Source organism: Eutrigla gurnardus, assembly GCF_963514095.1.
Source record: "Eutrigla gurnardus genome assembly, chromosome: 1".
In the NCBI taxonomy this organism is placed as follows: Eukaryota; Metazoa; Chordata; class Actinopteri; order Perciformes; family Triglidae; genus Eutrigla; species Eutrigla gurnardus.
Window position 1 is genome coordinate 10,009,642 of NC_139915.1, and position 23,083 is coordinate 10,032,724.

The window sequence follows — 23,083 nt, forward strand, 5'->3', positions numbered from 1 at the left end:
GGACAGTTTCAGGCTTTCTCCCTGGATTAAAAGTGTTGGTAGAAAAGAGAGGATTTGAAGTGGACAAATGAAATGACACATTGCTACAGCACAGCTTCTATACAATTACAGTTTACTGGGATGGAATACATATAACATACAACAAACATGTAGATATGAAGATGTGAAGTTAAATAAAAAGATGCTGTTACGGTGCTTGCAACATTCTGACTGTATGTGTTCGATTTGATGAAATCTCAGAATTTGCAGGTATATTTCTTCTGATTTATGGTTTTACTATAACATTTATGAAACATTATATCATAACTAGGCATCAAGGAGATAACATGTTTTTCAATGAACAGATGTGTGTGTTTAACAAAAATGAATAACAGAAACATGCAGTGTAAATCATGACAAGTATTTGGGTCAAGGTTAGAGAAAAAGAGATTTGGAAAAAAATGCCTTTTAACTCAAAATATTACAAATATTATTTATTCTTGAAATACAGTAACTTTTTCTTTTAATGACATCATTCTCAAAATCTCGCGTGTTTTTTCCAAACCATGGCACTTTGTTTTAGTAAATAGGCACAATCTTGAAACAAATTAACACGCCTACAGCAATAGAAAAAAAAAAAACGTAAACTTAAAATATAAGTCAACATCATGTCCCAGGCACAAGCCTTTCAACTAACAGACATTCTAATAATCTAAAACATCTTGTAATTTTGCTTTCGGGTTAGGGTACATCTGAACTTTGGTCCAATAACTGAAATATACGTTCACTTTTTAGATATTCACAGTAGATAATGAAAGCCTTGCTCTGAAAGCAACATGTATCCAGTGAGCAGGACGAACAATACAGTATCTATCATCCTAATTAGATTGAGATCTTCAGGGGAACTCTCTCCTGGTTAGTTTTGCTCGGCCGTTTGGGGTTCTGGTAGGAGAGTCTCACAAACACAACAATGAGAATAGTCCCTGGAATTAAAAAACAAAAACAACAACATTGATAAGTTACTTGTCCAGAAATGATTATGTGACACAAAGCCTTTAATGCAACTAAATGGCTTTCCAGCGACTACCAAACACTACTTCTGTAAGGCATATAATGCAGCCTATAATGCATTCTCATTGTTGTTAGTATTGTGTTTATGATACGTTACAGTGGCAGTAAAACTGCCTCCGTCATCCTCTCGGCTTACCTATGACAGCAAAGGTGCCAAGCAGAATCCCCACCGCAGACTGAATAGTTGGCATGCCCTGCAACTGCTTGGCAGCCATTTTGCAGTTCCCTCTGACGTTGCAGGGACACACTGTCACTAACAGGAGAGGGAAGAGGGAAACAACAACAACTCACTGACCAACACACTCAGTTCAGACTAAACAGGAAATACGACCCAATGAAAGAATTTCTCTTATGTTTAGGATGGATGTTCAGTGTCCAGCAGTATAAACACTTTTACTCAAACAAAAACACTGCTCGGCTTATGATTAATGGAGAATAATTAATATACACTCTGTACAGTTGACAGGGGAAAGGTTTTCCTGCACATGTGACTATATTTGTTATATATATATGACTGAATTTCACATAGAAGGACAACACAAACTGAATTTGGGGAAATGTGGTCTTAAGAGAACTGTGTAATAACAAGCCTGTAAAAATCATGTGTACAGCTTGCACCATTATTTAACAGGAACAGTGGAAAGCTGGCACACAAAGGGGCTGATCTCTATTGATTCGTTCCGACGCTCTTGTCCCGTGACCTCCCTGCGTTCGCTTTAGCTTATCAGCAGGGGGGGATTCAGCATTACCTGGCAAGTTTATGAAGGTGCTCCTGGGAGGAGAGCTGCTGTCAGAGATGGTGAAGGGCACCGTGTAGACCTCGGGGGCCAGGTACGGGATGTTTAAGGACAGGTTGGTGTGAGTATCTGGAGGACAAAACACAGAAAAAATGTTCATCACAATTTTGTTATACAAACATTTTGCTTGGATGATGAGCGAAAGGTGGTCGAAACCACACCTGGCATTGTTTTTTTTGTTTTTTTTACATTTTCATATCATTAAATCTCAATGTGATAATGTGGCACAATATCAACACGCTGAATAGGTCCAGTCTGTATATTTGATGACATCAGTGCATGCTCCCAGAAACACATGCACAATGGTAACAACATTGTTTTCATATCGTGCTCATAAGGAAAAAGCTTCCTGTGCAGCATTACAAATGAGTTCCCGCTCGATACATCAGAGATCAGAATAGTCAAATTCTGAAATGTGTCAAATACATCCGATATGACTCAACTCTGGTACACATCAATCATAAATTAAATACAAATATTTTACACTTTCTACTAGGAAAGCATCAACACTGAAGCCAAAAAGACCCTTTACACAGCTGCTGGACGACACAACACTCAGAATGAGAGTGAGCGATGGAGCTGTGGAGTGGTCTGGAGCGTGTGACTCTCTATCTTATCTCAGCGAATCGGTCTAAAATACACGGCTGGCAGCATGACGCGAAAGCCCCGTCCCTCAAAGAGAACTGTTTTATCAAGCTGTTTGAACCCTTATCTGAGGGTCTTAAACTCACGCTCGCACCTCGCCATCGTTCACCTTCATGTGTCCATTTGTCAGGCAGGGAAACTCCAGCTGCGCAGCCACTGTTTATTTGTCCTCCACTTGGACAGTGTCGCTTCTGATGGGACATGTTTGGCTATTAACTGCATTACATACTGGCTGAACATTTCACCTTTCTCTCCTTGCTGCTGTGAACAGCCATTAAGAGGGACGTGCTGCCTCATTAACTGAATTTCTGCATTGTAAATAACTGCCAACATGGTACATTTGAGAGTCTCTGAAAGACTGAATGGCACACACACACACACACACACACACACACACACACACAGACACAGACACACACACACACACACACACGCACACACACACACACACACACACACACACACACACACACACGCAAGTGTTCTTCCTGCTTGTGGTTGTATCACGCAACACGCAAACCACTGGCACAAGTACCCATTTTATTGGTACGGCCATTACCTGCTGCGACCAGGTGCAAAGCATTATGGGAGATTCCTCTTTTAGCTTCCATTAGCTGGCAGGAACCCAGCAGTGACGCCAAAGAAATTACACAGAAGATATAATTACAGCTCGGCTCAATCAATACCCACAGGAACATGGGAGTGAAAGAAAAAAAACCTGAGAGGGAAGTGGTTGAGATGTTTGAATGACTAAATGACAGACGTCATTGCAGTAAATAGTTTGCGTTAAATCAGCCCAACACCAGCACTTTACAATGACAGAAAAAGCATAATTACATATACCTCCCTATCCAGATAGGACTGACAAATTATGCAGGAAGAAAATAGAAAAGAGCAATTTGCACATCTTCGGGGCCGGATCACTCTGTTTCTTTGACTATCCGTCCTCGTAGGATGACATATCCCTATTTTCCAGTCAAAGTAACAACAATTAGCACACTCTGGAAAACTCTGTGTCCAAGGGCTGTAATGTCACACTGCACATGCTTGTAGCTGGATGACATCAACCTGTCTTCTCCAATAAATTCACTTCCTTACTCTCTACATTATTCAAAAGCATGCTGATTCTGAGCGGAGTGGAGTCGTTTACTCGGACCATACCAGAAGACACATTCACATATCCATCTTCAACCATTTCAGACTACAGGACAATGTATAAAGCATGCGTTAAAGTAACAAAATCATCTGATGGAGTATTGGGATGGATTTGAGGATCCTGACTTGGGCTGATGATTCCATCCATTAAGCAGCATTCTGGCTGGCTATGAGACCAGGTTGGCATCCAGAATCAGACCGGGGTACTTGGGCATTTTAATACGTGAAACAACCGATTGAAAAATGACTATTTTTGACTATTGGCTACAATTATATCTCAGCTTGTTAATCCTACAGCGTCAATGTAGAAAATAAACTTGTGACCTAACTTGAATGTCTTCCCATTTCACCGTGAATCATAAGACTAACAGTGTATGCTGACAGGTCGACCAGGTTCACCAACTCTGCATTCCCCTCACCGTTAATAGGTGTTAGCTTCCAGTTCCGTCGGACTGTGGCATCGCTGCGCAGGGAGAAGTTGAGACGTCCTCCGTGCTGTGGACCATCACTGTCCCGGGAAGCCAGCACCAGAGCTTGGTCCTCCCAGCGAGGCGTGCACAGGTACTTCCAGGAATAGTCTCCAACCAGCACCGGGCTGTTGTCATTCACATCCAGGATTTGGACGGTCACCAGGGTGGACGCAGATAAGGAGGAGTTTCCTAAGAATAACACAAGAGATGTGGAAAAGATGTGACCCCGAAAATATGATACAACTCTGTAATATGTGTGTGTGTGTGTGTGTGTGTGTGTGTGTGTGTGTACATGTGCACTTTAGTATGTGTGTACTTTTTTGAGTTACATAAATATTACTCAATAGAAAACACTTAACTTTTTTAATAACTTTTCGCAGAGAATATGTGTAGAAAACTACAAATCAAATAATGAAATAAAAAATAGAAACTTTAAATAACATTTAGATTAATCACTGTAAATGATCTAATTGATTGATCAAATAGTCATGTGGCATTTCTATTCATGAAATCAAACTCACGCCCATCCACTGCAATGACCTCCATAGTGTACGTGCTGTTCTCCTCTCTGTCCAAGGCCTGCACTGTCTTCAGTTCACCAGAATACTTCCCTATTGAAAAGTATTTCTTGGTGTCTCCTTGAAGAGAATATCTGCAGGAAAAACGTGTAAAACATGTGCAACTCTGTAAAATTAGAACTGTGGACAAAGATAATGATTCCTGCAGCATTCATCAGTTCAGGCTTACCTGATTGGGTGAGAATCCGGGTCGTAACCTCGGATGGTGGCGATAACCCGCCCTGGTTCCTCGCCCTCTCTGACCGTCACCTCGTAATGGCTTTGAGACAGAATCGGACCTTCATTCACATCGTCGACGTAGATGGAGACTGTAGCCGTGGAAGCAGGGCCGTATCGGCCGCGGACCAGAGCCACCGGGTTCTGAGCACTGATCACGAGGATGTACTCACTCTCACGCTCAAAATCCAAGACCTGTGAAAACAAACGTACAAACACACACACACACACACACACACACACACACAAACACGCACACACACACACACACACACACGTGCCAACTGTGTCATTCTTCAGCGTTTACAGTTTTTTTGAACTTGTAAATGATGAGATATTAATAATGTGCAATGTATAAAATGATAAAAACTCTTGCCACTATTTTAAGACCCCAAATTCAATAATCGTTAAATAAAAATGTTTGAACCTCAGTTGCACTGTTGAAAGACATCCGCATTAACAAGGACACTGTTATTGAAACACCAGTGCACTGCGATACATAAAACTAAGCAATCTACAACCTTAGATACCAGTAACGACACGTGGGAAATTACGCTTTATAGATTTGATTTGATCTTTTTTTTTTCATAAATTATTTTAGGTTCTCTGTATGATATCCGGGCTGCACGGTGGTGTAGTGGGTAGCACTGTCGCCTCACAGCAAGAGGGTCCCGGGTTCGATCCCCGGGTCGGCCCGGGCTCCTTCTGTGTGGAGTTTGCATGTTCTCCCCGTGTAAGCGTGGGTTCTCTCCGGGTTCTCCGGCTTCCTCCCACAGTCCAAAGACATGCATGTGGGGATAGGTTCATTGGTGACTCTAAATTGTCCGTAGGTGTGAATGTGAGTGTGAATGGTTGTCTGTCTCTACATGTCGGCCCTGTGATAGACTGGCGTCCTGTCCAGGGTGTACCCTGCCTTCGCCCAATGACAGCTGGGATCGGCTCCAGCCCCCCCCGTGACCCTGAATACAGGATAAGCGGTAGAAAATGGATGGATGGATGTATGATATCCAGAGCATTCATATAGTTTAAAATAACTTTTTTGATTGTAAAGATATAGTGAGTAATGGCCTCTGTGTGTGTTGTAATTCAGGGTTCTTGTTGTTTTGTTGACATAGCCTAGCTAGTGTATTCTAGTGCATGCTGGTGCATGTGAGCATGCTAGTGCATGTAAGCGCTGTTACCTGCCAGCCACAAGGTCAACCATCGCCATGCTGACAGCCATGTTTAGGCACCAGATATGAATTTCAGATTGAGCAACTTTATTGTTTCAACAATTGAAATGAATATGAGGCAGGCTAAGTGGTTGAATTTGCTTATAACATTACATTTTATAGGCACTCTGAAAGCATGTTTTCTTCACCAGCAGGACACAGTAGTACTGTCCCCTGTGTCCAGTCCCCTTGTCTTACTTCCACGGAAACTGGTTTTATTGGCCAGTTTTTATGAGCCAGAGCCTGGTCACAGGGAGATGAGCCAATTGATTCAATTAGTCATTAATGAAACATTTTCCATGACGATGACAGCGACTGCTACTGTATGAGACAATGCAATAAACACAACCGTATGAGCTTGATACATTGTTCAGAAGATTATCATGAAGGAAAATATGGAATAACGTTGACAAGGCAGGACATTCAATACATAAATCATTGATTGTAAATACATAAACTTGATCACTTCAACTATATGTGGGTTTTCAACAAAATTGGGAGAAGCAGATTTCATGTGATAGGATTACTGTAATAGACACTGGAAAAATAACTGAGACCGGTTGACTGTTTTAGGGGCTTAAACATGACGTTTTAGTTGCAGAGGTGTAGAGAGAAGAACCACAGTAAGGATGGTGCTTTCAGTGCAATCAGTGATTTCAAATGAATACTTAAAAATGACATACTTTAGAAGCGAAACAATCATCTTCTTCTTCGATCTTCTTCTCCTGCAGCCTGTACCTGCTGTCAGGTTTTACCATTAAATGTGTTCTGTCTGCCCATGAAATAGGACATTATTAAACCAGCGTCGTCTGACATCATGCTGCTCAGTCTGAAGTGCGTCTGTGTTGCCAGGGAGAATAAACGCAGGCCTTGGAAGGTGCATGACTACTGCTGGTGACTGGAAGTGACGCATCAAGTGTACCAGAACATGTGCATGGGCTCTCTCGAGGCTGGAGACGTCTGAGCCACTATATTCAGTCTTCCCATAATGATACTATTTACCCTGAAACATGAATCAGCTATCAGTGAACCGCTGTCATCAACCGTCTCCCACCTGCACTGAGCCCAATATTTTAATCAAATAATATGATAACAAAATATTTTTGTTCCTTATTACACTGTTTTTTTTTTATTGAACCTGCACTTTCAAGCTGTGAACACAACACTGATGAACGTATTATTAACACTTGATGAATGTGAGACGGATATTTACTCTCTTTTTCGCCGACTCCTTCGGGAAATATCTGGCTCTATGTTCACCAGCTAGTCACTCATGTTGTCTGTTTGCCATTTGGTGCTGAGCAGGTAGTGTACAGTGTTTTTAGGGGTTTGTCCTGTCGAAAATGACACCATGAAAGTGGGAAACCAAAATAAAATTGTGGGCCAGAAAACCAAAAACAATGTCCTGAAAGACCCGAAAAAGCATTTCAATCAGGTGATAATTATCTGTGGGTTTCACACAAATGAAAAGGGTCCTTTGACAGATTTTTAATACAAAAGTATTAATTAAACTCCACTTCTACATTTTGACTTCCTTTGAAATCAGACTTTCCTGTCCATAGATATGAGTCATCAAATGTTACTGAAAAGCTCTATTTCTAGTTATATAAATGTATTAAATCAAGCTTTTGTTCTCTATGATGGGCAGAAATGGGTCTATTAATCCCAGTGAAATTGACAAACTAAAACATTTTTTGCTTGCCTGTTTTCTCTCAAAACATGTGTCCTGTGCAGTTGGCTCATCGGTTACAAATGCAGCTGTTCCATTATTATTCAAATGTCATACATTACATCATTATTCCTGATAACGTCATTCTCTTATCAGAAGACTTTCACTTTAAACTGATGACTCACACCTGTAGTTAGTAATGGATGAATATGTAGTAAGGCTTCTTTGGCCGATAACTTTGAATTCATTCGTTAATGGTAACGGGATTAATTCAACAAGCTCTGATTCACTAACTGTTTCATTTAATTTCATTGTTCTTTAACAAAGTCGTTTTTTTTTAATTTAATGTCTAACATCTCCTGTTCTTCGCATCTTGATTAGATTTCCCTCACTTCCCCTGGTTCATTATATATTTACCTCAATCAGCAGCCTCTAGTCTGCGTGGTAAACTGCCATTAGTGTCTGCTCACACAATCTAATTATTCACTTGGGCTGTGAACAGTGTGTCATTTCTAAAATGAAACGTGTCTGCCTGCTGGCGCTGACCTCACGCTGTAACACGATGAATTAATTTGCTCAAGTGCATTTTAATCTACCGGGGTTTCACTTATGAAGGATTTAAGCTTTATTTATTTATTTTTTACTAAAGTGAGCCGAATAAACAATCCCTTGTATCCCTTGATGCAAATTCTGTTTTGATAGCTCACAAGGTCAACACAAGAGCTTTAAAACAGCTGCTCAAAGAGACGAAAATTGAGTCTGTGTAATATCATTTCTAAAAAACAGAAGTCTTTGTGTGTTAATCTGAAATAATACAAGATCCATTTATAGCTTTTAGACCTCTCTCCTGCTTTATCTCAGCGGAGCGTGTGCAGCTCAGAGTTCAATCACATTCGTCAACTCCCACAGAGAGGTTGAAAATAATAGACTGTCTCCTGCCTGTCCCACTTACAGAGAGCAGACCATTAGAATGTGTGCACACACACACACACACACACACACACACACATGCCCTCATGCATCCCTAAAACGTCCTGCAGGATTATACGGGGCAGGCGAAGGGTGAGTCGCCCTGGGGACAGGAGAGATTATTGGGCTAAAACATTCCATTGTCATCTGGACTCTTTTTAAATTTGAGGCATGTCAGACTGAAGTATTGACGTATTGGAATATTCTTTTCCCAACCTTTCTTGTCGGTTCCTCACACATGCGCAGTGTGATATTAAATCCATGCCCTCGTAAAAATGACTCGTGTGTTATGTGACAGCTACGTCGAGCTATGATCTCTTAGGACTGCTTAGACACCAAGGGCAGACACAAGCCATCATGCCCAACATCGTCCTTGACATTAATATGTGCGCTCCTGACAGGAGAAATCTGCAAGCCGTAAACAGGATCCTAATCAGTTTCATTTGGGCTTGACAGGAATCTTTAGCTGACATTTGTATATCTGGTGAGCGATCAATAAGGTTGTCAAATGTGTGTGTTCAGAGGTCGCAGCATGGTGTGTGCGTGTGTGTCGTTTACCTTCGAAAGGATGAGTGAGACCTCATTGGTCTGCTTGTCTGTCACTAATGTAAAGACCTCCTCCTCGTTTCCAGACTCTAAACGGTAGTCCACCTGCCAGCTGTCTCCTCCTCGAACATCTGCATCCCCCGCCAGCACAGCTGTTACTGTGGTGCCCACTGGAGCGTCCTCTAGAATGTGAAAGGGCCCGTACTGATAGGAAGGGCACGGAAAGGTATAATTACCCAGCTGAAGGGATTTATTTGAGACACTAAGGAATGCAAAGTTATAGTAATCAATTATAATAACATTTAATCTAATTAGCAATTAGAAAGGAAATTGTTTTTTTTAAACATGACTTTCTATTATAACACATTTTTAGTAAAATGTTAAAATGTTCAACTGATATTAGCTGTGCATTAACAGCTGTATAAAATTATCCAATAAATAGGCTAAAAAAAAAACCACCTGTCGATGATGTTGCAATGTTGTGGATGCCAATAAGTCCGGGCAGACTGGTTGTCCTCTTGGGGACTACATGTGCGTATGTTTGCCCCCTCTTGCCCTCCTGGTGTTAGCTAAGCTTCCTTCACACACCTCTGTGCGTTTAGACAACCATTTAATCTGCCACTCACAGATGTCCTCTAGTGAAGCAGCCATTCCTCTGATCTGGCTGCTCCATCCACAGGGTCGCTGAACCCAGCCCTGTCACCACTCGCCTCCCACGTCTCCCCCTATAGCGCTGCCTTCACATCGCCATGGAAAAAGCTGCACTTCTCAGGCGTGACCTGCTCAAGAGCATTTTCCACCTCTGCGTCTGTGTGTGTGTGTTTGATGTGGCGATGATCTGAGCGAGTATCCACATTTGTTTGTAACGGCTTGAGAATTAGCTTTTTGAAAGATATTTGGTTTAAATCCTAAAGTGTCAAATTAATGGAGCAAGGATATAAAGAACACCATAACGGCAGTTATGTAGAAATACATATTGCAGTCTGTATTTTATCGGTCTGGACATTCATGCTAAAGCTCTACAGCCTATTTCCACATTTAGATTTAGTACCTTCTCTCCCTGCTCAGAATCACCCTCACAATGTCTGCGCAGGCTTTCGGTGTCATGTGGTCTGACAGAGAGAACAGCTAGTGATGGGTTTCCCCGTTCTCACAGCCCGATGGCTCTCCCATGTAACCACCAACCTTTTCTCTCTTCTCCTATGTGGCACATGGGTGGGTGAAAAGTTCTCTTACTGCCTATCTTTAAAATTGCTTTTTTCTCTTCCACACCAGCAGCTAAGCCAAAATGAAGGAAACCACTGCCACATTTTATGCCTCTGACTTCAGCATCCCACATTGGCGTCAGTTCTCGACTCATTTTTTTTTTTTATTGCAAATTGCAAAATAAATCAGGATGCAATAGAAGATGAGAGTAAAATAGGACAAGTCCCGGCCGGAAGTGGATTATGCTGAGAGAGGTTCAAAACAGTGGATGTTAATTTCAATTTCCTATTACAGTGAAAACATCACCACAGAAAAGCTTCTGTTGGTGTTTTATTTTTCCTTTGGAACAGCATTGGAATCTATTGTTAACATGAATACTGATCACAGCTGCTGTTCTTCATGATTTAAAAAACATACTTGAGCCACTTTCAGAACTCTCTTGTTTAGATTCAAAGCAGTAAGCTGCTGAAATAAAGAACCAGCTAACGCAGACATTTCTGTGACATTGTATCAGCTGTGACGACATCGATTCTTACATAATTTCTAACATGTTAATGGCATTGAGTAGCTTTATCGGATTAAACTCAAAGAACACAGTCCACTTTGAGTACAAAGAACTGAATAAAACTCCAATAACATGATGGAGCCGTCGCTATAAGCCTGAGATTAGAGGGCATATCTAGTTCCTCGCCAGGAAAATTAGATCAGTGACCTGCAGAGCAGATTCACAGTCCCCGGTCCAAAAGCCACTTACGATGGCCCGTGCTGTTTAGCCTTTCTTTAAAAAATAAAACAAACGTATTGTTTATAATGTCCTGAGAAGACCTTTGCATCAGAAGTCTGTGTCTGTTTGAAGGTGTGCTCTCGTACCTCATGTTGGGAGAAGAGTGGTGGGTTGTTGTTCTCATCCTGCACCGTCACAACCACAGTGCACGAACTGTTTAAACCTGCCAGGGACACGATCACAGCTTCTGTTAGTGACTCAGAGTCGGCCCCATGATCACACAGATGAATAAAATATGCTGAAGGAACAGCAAGTACCTCATGTTGCCTCCATCACAACCTGATGCATGAGTCACGCGGGCCACATCATCTGTCACCCCTGAGGCTAGCATACACGCATCCCGGTCCACAAAGCTATTGACTAGATCACAACCCTGACGCTTTGCTTTGAGACGGTCATTAAGAAAGCTGCATTGTTGTACATTTCCATGGTACTCCCTACAGAAACTGCTTTCTAAATGATTTTTGATTTTAAACATTCATTTCTCTCCCTCCTCTTAATAGTCATCTTTAACGTAATGTCTTTACAACAGCTTGCCAAATATTTATTTATGATGACTGACATTTAATGGACACTGTCGTCCAGGCCATCATCAGTTAATAACACACATGGTGATTGGAAACAGGGCATGTAAAGTCTATTTTAGGAAGGCATTATTTTTATACTGAAATCATTTTTAGCTTTTTTTTCCACAAATAATATTATTCTTATTTGTGACAGCCCCAAAAACGAGCCACGAGAACCACAGCAGGTACTCTACTCTTTCTGTATATTTCTCAATTTTTCTACATGATAAATATAGTGGGAGGAAGTGGGAGGTACAAATATGTTTTCAACCTTTTTTTTGTGCACGAATATATCCTCTAATTAAAGTCTAACAAATGTTACTTCCGAGAAATCAACAAAAAATAATACTGGGCTTCCAGTCATATGATCATAAGACCTTTTCTCCCAGCATAATGTCCTACTTGTGCAGCAGGAAATACCAGGTCATACAATTAAAGAAGCATGGCACAGTTGAAATGATCCAAAGTTACCTTTGGCATCCTCAGCAGTGATGGTCAGGGTGTATTGAGGTGCCGTGCCCTCCATGCTGTCTGCTTGGACAGAGATGACCCCTGAATCACGGTCCACTCTGAAGAGGGCACGGGGACTCTCTGGAATTTGTCCCACTAAACGGTAGAAGATCCGCACGTTGTCCGTCTTGGGATCGTCGTTATCGGCTGCTTGCACTGTCAGGATTTCTGTCCCTGGGGATACATACACCAGTACCAGTAAAGAACAGTAAAGCAGGCTCTCTGGAAGGCAAGTGTATCGGACCAATTAACAGCCATAACATCTCTTTAGATGCATTTTTAACATAAAATCAAATATTTCTTCTATAGTTTCTATTAATTCTGACTTCCTAATTTTCTCAAACAACTACTAAACACGTTAGACAGGTTCTCAGAGTGACGTTCACTCACAATCACAGAGCAAACGGAATGGGAATAAGGGGGAGAAAGGATATAACAATAGCTTCCTCATTTAATCCTCACTCAGTAATTCCATTTAGATTAACAGATTGTCCTTTCTAATTCAGTTCCCAGAATCAAGCGTATTAAAGCATCAACAAAAAAGCTTTTATGCCGGGTCTGATATGTCACAACACACCATGTGCCTTTTATGAGTGAGGGTGCTTTCACCCCCCCCCTGCGTCCTGGCAAAAATCCCAGTCTGCTTTCATAAAAGGTATCTGGCACTGTACGTTCTTTCATCACTGCACCGTCTCTTCCAGCCAGTGTTTCCTCTACCTTGTTGTGTAAGAAGACTCCCATTAGAGAAAAAACGTGACAAATGATTATTCAGGGGTCTCATTGTGTTGCTTTATGATGATCCCTAACCTCACCAGGACTTAGACATTTAAAAAAGGTATTGAGGCTAAGTTTTTATATAGAAATGTTGCGATAATTGACAACGTTTGGCATTCAAATTGAGCTTTAACACTTCTGTCATGCTATAACTAACTAAGTCATTGCAGGTTTGGACCATATTTTCAAACACATGTTTGAGCAAGTGATTTAAAAAAAAAAAAATTCCAAATATTTTTCGAGACAGAAAAAGCAACCAGTTACCTCGAGCAGCGAGCTCCTTCACCACAGTATGGTACTGTGCCTGTGGAAAGGTGGGTCTGTTGTCATTGGCGTCGCCCACCATCACCCTCAGCTCCACAGGCTTGGCAATCTCTCTGCCATCTGGACGCTCAACCACAATGCTGATCTGGAACTGATGAGGCAAAAAGAGAAACGTGATGTTTGTCAAAGAAACGGAGGGATTCAAATTTTGGAGCGATGGTAAGTATGCATCTGCAACCTTTCCATCACTGGGGGGCAGCAACATAGCAAAAAGTCTGAGGTCTTCTGCACCTTTCCATGAAATGGTCTCTACAGGAGACAGATGATGCAATGTGCTAGAAGCATGTGATTGAACACTAATCACATCCACTGATGTAGTTCGGCCTCTCTGTGTGGTTCTTTCACCACTTGAGCATTGGTGCCAGAATATCACGCTTCAGTGAGCTGTTCAAAGCTCTCAGGAGCTTAAGTTGTATGCAAAAACACAACAGCAAACAAATTATATCTTTTAATTTGTACTCCAACTGCAAATAATGACCCTTCTGAGAGCCTAAAGTGGAGTGGAGATTTGAAAATAATCTTTTGGCGTTATAATCCTTGTCATAATACAACCAATGTTTTTTTGCCACAAACAGAATATGTTCAAGGAATAAGCTGTGATTTCCGGGTCTTGTGCTTAATTACCTCTGCACCGTTTAAAAATAGCCTGTGCTCAGCGCTCAGCTTTGTTGCAATAACGTGTCCAAGGGACTCAGCAGATCATTAAACTGTAAGTAATATGAGGTAATATAATTAAAATGGGAGTTTCCTTTTTAATGAACAGATATTGTTTAGATATCAGACATGGTCTCGTGTTGTTCTTCTTCAGCATTTTGAATTAACTGCTGAGCTCCCAGTCTCCGCTGCTGAAAATCATTTTAAAGTGAAAGAAATCCACTGAAGATGATTTGAAAATAGAAAGTAGCACAACATCACATCTTGTTTGTTTTCATAGAGAGGAGCTTGTGAGAGACAGAATGTAATGAGCTTTATATTAACATTATAGCCACATTCATTGTCACATGTGAAACCAACACAATATTACAGCGTCTAAACATAGAAACGCAGCTGCTTCGGTCTGTTTTAAAGGAACGGTGTAGAAGCCTGATGTTCCGATGCATTAAACAGTTATCATGTAGGGGGTCGAGGGTGTTAAACTTGCAGTTATACAGACCTGGTCTTGTGTCTCTCTGTCCAGAGGGGCGTTGAGATAAATGACTCCTTCCCTGCTGATGGTGAAGAGCATCTCTGGAAACTCCCCTTCCAGACTGTACTCTGCCTGACTTCCACTCCATTTGACCTACATTAACACACACATAACCACGGACGCACGACAAAACGGGTTCTCAATACAACACATACATATACATGGTTTATACATTTGATATGTGTTTTTATACCTCCATGCCGGCGACACTAGAGGCATTATGTTTTTGGATTGTCTGTCATGTATGAACGTACATCTGCCTGGTTCATTCACATGACTGCAATATCTCAGGCTTTGAGGGAAATTAAATCATAAAAAATTATGACAATATCATAAAAATGTCTAATAGGATAAAATTATGACATTTTAGACGGCTGTAAACTGCGACTGGGTGGCGGAGGTGTACAATGGGGAGGCGGTAATTATGGTTTACAATAACAACATTGTATAATGTACGTTTCATCTAAGTGCAGCGGGGGGGTGTCATCGTGGCCCTGCATGATGTATAAGTACGAAGCTAAGCTACATTTGTTTACATGATAAGGAGCCAACCAAATGCGCTGACAATGATGTGGAACAGAGAGCACAGCCAAAACTAACTACGCAGGCTGAAGGGGATTTTCCACTCCGCGTTGCAGCCCTCTCACAAGGGCTGTGCAGTGGGGCTGAAAGGGCCCTAGTAGCCATCAAACAGCACCCAAGAAGGAGAGGAGCCCGGTCACAGCACAGCTGATGCACACCCAGGACATGTGTATCTCCTCAACTCTCTGTCACACACTCCTCCCTTGTTTTGGAGATGGCTGCCCAAACACTATGCGTCTGTATACACGAAGCCGCCTCACACAGCTGGCTGCCTCTCGGTGTTATGGTGTGTTTCTCGACATCAGAGCTTTAAAGAGATGTGTTTCGCGAGCTGATTAATGACGGCCAACTGCTCAATATAAAGTTCTATACAAAGCATCTATGAAGTCATCTGTTTTGCCTCCGTCAGTGTTTTGAGACTGCAGAGCACGTTCTGTCCCCCCCGCTCCCTCGTGTTTGAGCTAGGAGCACCAGTGTGCGTAACTCCAAGACACTGTGGACCTGAGAGGAGTCAGCTGCTGAATTAGTCAAACTTTTTGTCATAATAATAGTCAATAATAACATTTGCATTTGGAGTGTTAATTGGACAAAAGCAAGCTTTTATTATTAAAAAATAACAGTTTATAGATTAAGTGAGAGAATAATCTTCAGAATGATCTATATGGAAAATAATAATGAATATCAGCCCTAAAAAATACTGATATGATATGATACTGACATGGTACATTAGATATATAGGAGGACAAGTAACCAATATCAGTTGATGTTGACTATAACCTGCAAAAATAGTTTCATTACAAACCAACATGACATCACCTCTGATGACTAATGTTAGCTGAAGCACAACAAGTTGATACAAGTACCATTTGTGATATTGAACAATGAGGACGGGGCCGTGATGAAGGTCTAGTAGGGCTCAAACTAATTCTGCAACCAATAATCAGATTTCATTTGACTTTGAAAACTGACAATTCAATGCAGTTAAGCGCTGTGACTCATTCATTCACAGGCTCTGATGTCAGCCTTCCACTCCAAAGGCTGAATAGATTACATTACTGATTTCAAGAAGTTCTCGTTGCATTACATAATCAAAGTTTTAGGCCGAAACATGCAATAGATAACAGAGTGAATTGACCTCCCTAATGATGCAAAAGAAGGAAGAACAAATGCTTAGATTTCACAAGTAAATTTGCGGTTTTTGCTTGTTTTAAATTGCAGGATTGGTGAAAGACATCACAGCAGCATTCTCGGCTCAGTTTTATAACTTTTGCACAGAAGATGATTGAAGAATGTAGTACGTTAAAGCATCATACCACGGACAATATCAGCACAGGAAAGGCCCAACATTTGTTACAGATGAGTGGATGTGAACACCACCACTCCATTTATCTGAGACCGTAGGGGAGGGATGTGTCATAACAGCGGTTAGTCCCACCACCTACTGAGCACAGCAGTACAATCACTCAGCGTGGGCGAAAGGAGGCTTCCCCCAAGTAAACATCCATGTTAAACTAATCCAGTTTTGTGTGATTTAGAATCTGAATGGAACTAAATGGTTTTCATGGCGACAGTTCAGTAATGGAGCAACAGAGGCTTAATTTCTCACTGTCTTAACACATTTTTCATTAGAATTTAAAGCAGAGGGAATCTGCTCGGAAAAATATTTTCACACTGTCTGATTTACATAAAGAAGCAAAGCATATTTTTTACATTAAAATTATGAAAATGATATATTATTATCAAGCGGGATCCTATAGCATTGGCTATAATGTTTAAAACCTAAAAAGAAAAACGATTGATTCTTATAGTAGATTTAAACTTGCCATTGAAAACTGGAGAGAAAAAAAATCTAATGCGCCTACACTTGAGTCCACACGTTTTGTGTGGGTGGAAGGGGCTGTTAGAACAGGAGAGATGAGAGGCTGAGGGCGAGTGTGGGGGAGGTGGGAGAAAACAGGAGGAGGGGGAGGTACTGTGATGCACCTACTGGCCACAGTGACTCGCAGAACCTGCACAATGCAATTCATTCAGCATCACAATCGGCTCTACGGGCCTCTTTGTTTCCACACTTCTCAGTAGTGAATTAATAAAGTTTTTTTCAGTACAGGCATACATTTATAAAATATCCTCACAAAGGGCTCACTGACTTTTGTTTCAATGCGTTACCAAACCTCTCAAGCCTTTTGAGTTATTTATAGACATGTAGCTGATATATATAATAGAATAAGAACCAAAATGTTAGACAAAACCAGCGACAGACGCGGTAACATGTTAGGAGAACCTGAGGAAAACCTTTAAAAAGAAAAAAGTACTTTAAATTCAAACAATCTCTTAATTGGTAGTGGGACTCGATGCTTTCTGGAGCCAGTCCACAATGAAATGGTGCGTGACTCTTTGGGCTGTTTTGAGGGAGACAACACATCTGATTTTTTTGATTTCCAGCTTTAGATCTGAAAATTTGCTGATATTTTCTAAAATCATCTGTTCCATCATCAACAGATCTGACGAGTTATTTTCTCAATTAGTTGATAATTCTGTTTGTCTATAATAATAATTATTAATATATATTGTTATTCGCAGATGATGTCTTCATATGTCTTGTTTTGTCTAACAAACCAAAAGGGAATCCTTTTTACAATGATGGAAATAATGAAGAAAAGCTTACCTATCTGGTATAGGTAAGATGCTTGAAAATGACTTACTTTATTGACTAACCATCAAAATAGTTGCTGATTAATGTCTTGTGAGGCGGTCCAGGATATTTCTCTAGATTTCAAGAAAATACTAAAATATGAGTTCAATTTGACTAAAATAACAAGCCGTATGTGAAGTCTATTTTAGGGTGATTTTTTGCCTTTAAGCTGTGAGGTTTGTATAATACCCCTCAGAGTGGCGATGATGGTGATGGTGGGTGGGAGAGTGAGTGATTATGGGAAATAAGTGACTCAGTGAGGAGGTAGCCTGAAAGGATCCATGGCATTTGAACAGCATCAATAATTCAGTATTTGGTCACTTAGGAGGACCCAAGAGCCACTAAAAACAGCAACCGGCAATATGATGCCACTTTACTCGGCCCAGGCTATTGCAGAGTTTGTTTCATTGTAATGTGATATGACATTTGGTGCAACATAAACACTAAAGTCCGCAATTACCCCCAAGTTGTTTGCATGCTTTATGGTAAAGATCAAATAAGTGAAAGCGGTTTAAATGTAGATGGGTAAAAACACTTGGTGCTGAAGTGGTGAATGTGGTAGTTGACCGGGGTGTTGCTGCCTCACCTGTGAGATGGGGATCGGGTAGGGGCCTGGGAGGTTCTCCTGAAGTCGCACAGGGTCGGGGGATGCCCAGGTGTTTCCGGTCACCTCCACAGTAACGATGCCGGTGGTGAAGAAAGCGTTTGCCTTCCCAGCCATGTCCTTCACCATCACTGACAGCTTGTAACGGCCGCACATCTCGGGGTCCAGAGTAGAGGCCCCTGGTTGTCACAGTGGTTGGATGATACAAGAAAGCATCATTTCACAATTGAAAAATGAACCTTTTCCACTAAGACATCTACATCATGAAGTGTTCAAAGTATTTGGAACCAAAGGAAAATTACAAATTTAAAGAAACACACAAAAACATCATTTAATTATGCGATAGTTTATGAAACACACAAACCGCTGACAAACTACATTTTCTCTTCGATTATTGAGACATTACACACAATGCCTGCTAAATATAACATCTCTATTCATCACTTAATTTTCCATTTCCTGCTAAAATGGAAAATAAGTGCCTGAAACAACCCACTGCGAAGGTAATCATAGCCGTCAGTTAGAGCCAGCCTGAAAAGGAAGTAGAAAATGAAGAAGTGCTGAAGCTCTGTGGAAACCAGCGGCAGCAATGTGGGCCGGAAGGACCGGCAAGCGTGAAAGTCATCCAGCTCCTGCCAAGCCGTAATAAAGGGCAACACCAGAGCTACGGAAATAGCACCAGCATACAGGACTCTGCTGCATCTGGGGTAATCACAGTATGTGTGTGTGTGTGTGTGTGTGTTTCCCTGAAAGAAGTGTGATTGGCCAACAGAATCGCATCACTTTTGTATACATCTTAATAAATCATTTATATTTGATTTCTCATATAAAATGCAATAAGGCTGAATGACTCAAACCCTAACAAGATCAATTATCTCTTTGAAATATCTCATGTTTGGCTTTTACAGGATGTATCGGGGAACATTTTTCCTATATAAATTTAAGATTTTATCCCAAGTTGATCATATTTAAAAAAAATTAGTATAATTAACAAGTATTATATATTTTAAGAAGAGGGATCACATCTCAGTGTAGCTTCTCTTGCAGACCATTATTTAAAAAAAAAACGTATTCAAGGCAGAGCTTGTTTCCAAATTAGCACTTCATTTATTACTGGGCCTGATCAATACTGGGTTTTTGAGGCAGATATCAAAAACAATATATTGAATGATATTCAGTTTAGTTTTACTTAAATACAAACTTGTCTGCTGTCTGGGAGAATAAATGGCTTCAACCATTGCTAACATGCATTAAAAAAGCCTGACTGAGTGTAGTTGCATCCTCCGATCCCTATGGGGACTGACCTTCCTCTGTGAGGGAAACTTCTCCCGTGATGGAGTCGATGAAGAACATTTGGCTGGAGGGAATCCTGGGAGTTTGTTCCATGAGGCTGAACCGCAGATCAGCGTGGGCAGTGTTGCGGTCATCACGATCCAGCGCCTCCACCTGCATGAAAGGGATTCCTGTGGACACAGGTGTCGCGGGGTCAAACATATTACCTTCTCTATCACAGATGTCTCTCCACCACAAATTAAAACCACATTCACTTTCTAAGGATAGATTCAAATTACGGGGCACCAAACCTAAATTAAAAGCTATAAAATGCCTGGTTTGCACATGAGACAACATCTGTAGGTGCTGTAGCCTCAGGAGCACATCAAAATACAATATGTTTATTAATATGCAGTCTCTCAGATGACATTTTTCTTTAAAGAATGAACAATAAAGGAAATATCATATTGTTTAGTTTTGAATGTTAGAGTCCACCTTTTCAAGAAATAATGGGAAATAATACATGTGGAATTGTATTAGCCGATGTGCTATTAATCATTTTCAGGGTAATATGAGGCACGTTTTCCTTTAAGAGGACAAATTGAATGGGTTTTTGTATTCCATCTAGCAGGACTGACAAATGTGATGCAGAATGAAAAAAAAGGTTGCACAACAAGATGATCTCAGAGCTCAATGTTCTTTTACCTTTAAGAAGGCCAAGCTGCACGCTGCCTCTCATGCTCTCCTCTATGAAAGTGGGCACGTTGTCATTCTTGTCGATGACACACACTTCCACAGTGAAGCTCTGGCGGTGCTCTGGTGTCCTGAAGGACACCTGCATTACACACACACACACACACACACACACACACACACACACACACACACACACACACACACACATAATCTGTAGGTATCTTTGAATAACGCACTCTGCGAATAACTCACTATACGATCTGCTACCTGCAGGGAGTAAGACGGCTGTTTCTCTCTGTCCAGTGGTTTCAGAGCATACAGGAACTGAACGTCGACTCCAAATATCCCCTCATCATCCCCTGCTACCACCAACTCGCTGTAATTATGTGGCAGGTTATGGAGCTGTGCAGAATAGAACAAAAATACATCCGTTTGCTTTTTGTTCCCTTAAAAGCAAGCCATGCACAAAGAATAAAATGTAGGAGAAGGAGCAGCGGGGTAGTTACTGCAGCCATTTCCCCCTTTTTAACCTGTATTTGAACAGGACATTCAATTTAGACTTGAGAAACTCAAAACATGAAGTAATTACAGTGTATAAAGCATGATTAAAACATGAAATTAAGCGGAAGTGAGAGACACACAGGAGACTGTAATTTGTGAGACTGCTTCACATTTTGCTTTAGTGTTTGCTAAAAACGACCTGGCTTTCTGAGGGAATTACTGAGCTGTTTATGAATTCAACTTTGTAGTTTAAATTGTTTTTAAAGCTTTATGTCTTCAGTGGGAATAAATGGGCTTGGAGCTGAGGGCCACGGAGAGAGTAGAAGCCACAGTATTAAGAGATGGAGCAACACCAACATTGTTGTTTTTTGTCTTTTTAAGACTATAGAATATATCGAATAACGTTTAAAAGTTCTTTTTACCAGCATCCTGCAATTAAATTAGTAAGATGACCAAATGATTGTTGCCTATATATATAGGCACATGGTTCAGATGTTTAGAATTCCCTAAACAAAGCTCCTCATGAAACAAATATATCTCAGGATCCAAATGTCTACATTTAGAGCCAGTGGTGTGTCGGAGCTGCTCATTCACAGCAGATTGGTGCTTCCCGTCAGTAATAGTTTGCTTAATTGACCATTTAAGAAGATAAAATAGGAGAACTGACAAGCGTATAGCCCTGTCTGATGAGCAAACTATCATAAAGATGTTTTACCTTGACATAACCAGGAGTGATTAATAAGTCCTTTTACATTTATAGCACAAAAGTGCCAACTCCTCCCTTCCGGCCATTAACACGCTATTTGAGTGTTAATGACAGTCCGGCACAAAGGACTGACATCATGACTATGTTTCATGCAAGATGTGATGACGTTACAACCCAACCAATCAAAGTGCCAAACGCTCATGCTGCCGCACAATTAGAGGAAGCCTGAGTGACACGAACAAAACGGGCCGCCTGCCACGCAGCTGGACTGAATGCAGAGGCTGATGCCTGAACAGCGTCGTGAACACTCCAATTATAGTCGAGTGATGACGGCAACATGTTCATACAATCCCAACCTTAAGGGCAGATGGGAGAAAATGAAAGAGACTGACGCAATTTAGCATTTGCTTGTTCTTCTGCCTACAGATCAACTGAGATCCACTTTTATCACAACTAAAAGACGGACGCAATCAAACATCTGGCAAGAGATGTTTTCATCACCCTACATTAATCCTGAGGAAACACAGTCATTCGGTGTTGAGGACAGTGAACTACTCATTAAATATTAAAAGATTGCTCTCTCCATCTTCATCAAGAGAAGTGAAATGCCTTACCTTGGCTAGATACCATGGGAAAATACCATCGTAGTTTTCAGGGACACCGATTTTAACATTTGCCCCGGAGCATGGCGCAAATGTGTAAAGTATCACCAACTGCAAAATAAGATATTAAATGTGTCTCAGTGACATTGTTCAGTCAGTTTGCCCTAAATGGAGAAAGTGTTGCCATTAAGAGGGATTTCAAATAAAACAGCAGCTTACTATGAGAGCTGTTATGAGCATTGTCGTAGCTCCTCTGTCAGCCAGGAGTCCCTGTAAATGTGGCATATTCACAGCGTTTCAAACAACAATCAACACTAATTTCTGTCTTGTTACTGATTCACCACCGTGGTGTTCTTCCATGAACACAGATTTCACAGTTTTTACATGTAGGGGGCCTGAATTTAAATACACAACCACCGAACAAAACCAGTTAAAGCTCCACTGCTACGTAGCACGGGCGACCGAGTAAGTAAAACATTTATCTGTTAAAATCAAATTGGCGGAAAGATTATGTAATTTCATTGGAGCCTTAATGTCTCTCAAATATCTTTTGGATAAAGCCGTTTTGCTCTCAAGACTAAATCACAGGCTAACAGTAATGTCCTAATTCCAACTAAAGCTATAACAACAAACTGGATCTACTCAACAACAGCAGGTGATGGCAATGATAAAGGTTGCAAGAAAAAAAAATCAGTAATCAGCAAAAACGTATACAATTTTAAACAAAGGGTTTTGTGTCTTACCTTCTCCGAATGATGTGTGTGCTCCCTGT

The 23,083-nt window shown here is 41.0% G+C and overlaps 1 protein-coding gene across 1 annotated transcript; it reads right to left on the reverse strand.

Annotated features, from left to right (window-relative positions):
* Positions 1 to 395: 395 nt before the first annotated feature.
* Positions 396 to 23,083, reverse strand: cdh16 (cadherin 16, KSP-cadherin). The gene is made up of 18 exons (XM_084006051.1): positions 23,055 to 23,083; positions 22,531 to 22,581; positions 22,324 to 22,422; positions 20,770 to 20,904; positions 20,512 to 20,641; positions 19,839 to 19,997; positions 18,517 to 18,713; positions 14,624 to 14,749; positions 13,411 to 13,561; positions 12,334 to 12,546; positions 11,383 to 11,459; positions 9,319 to 9,510; positions 4,865 to 5,106; positions 4,639 to 4,769; positions 4,067 to 4,306; positions 1,800 to 1,916; positions 1,187 to 1,303; positions 396 to 962 (listed from the first exon to the last, which is right to left on the reverse strand). The coding sequence occupies exons 2-18, from the start codon at positions 22,549 to 22,551 to the stop codon at positions 862 to 864; spliced, it is 2,448 nt and encodes an 815-aa protein (XP_083862177.1). The 5' UTR covers positions 22,552 to 22,581; positions 23,055 to 23,083; the 3' UTR covers positions 396 to 861.

Coding starts and splice junctions, on each gene's coding strand:
- cdh16 (XM_084006051.1), bottom strand. CDS start 22,551: ATGCTCATAACAGCTCTCATA. Junction 18,714..19,838: donor AGTTTCCCTCACAGAGGAAG/GTCAGTCCCCAT, acceptor TGTGACAACCAG/GGGCCTCTACTCTGGACCCC. Junction 1,304..1,799: donor CACCTTCATAAACTTGCCAG/GTAATGCTGAAT, acceptor CTCTCCTGTTAG/TGACAGTGTGTCCCTGCAAC.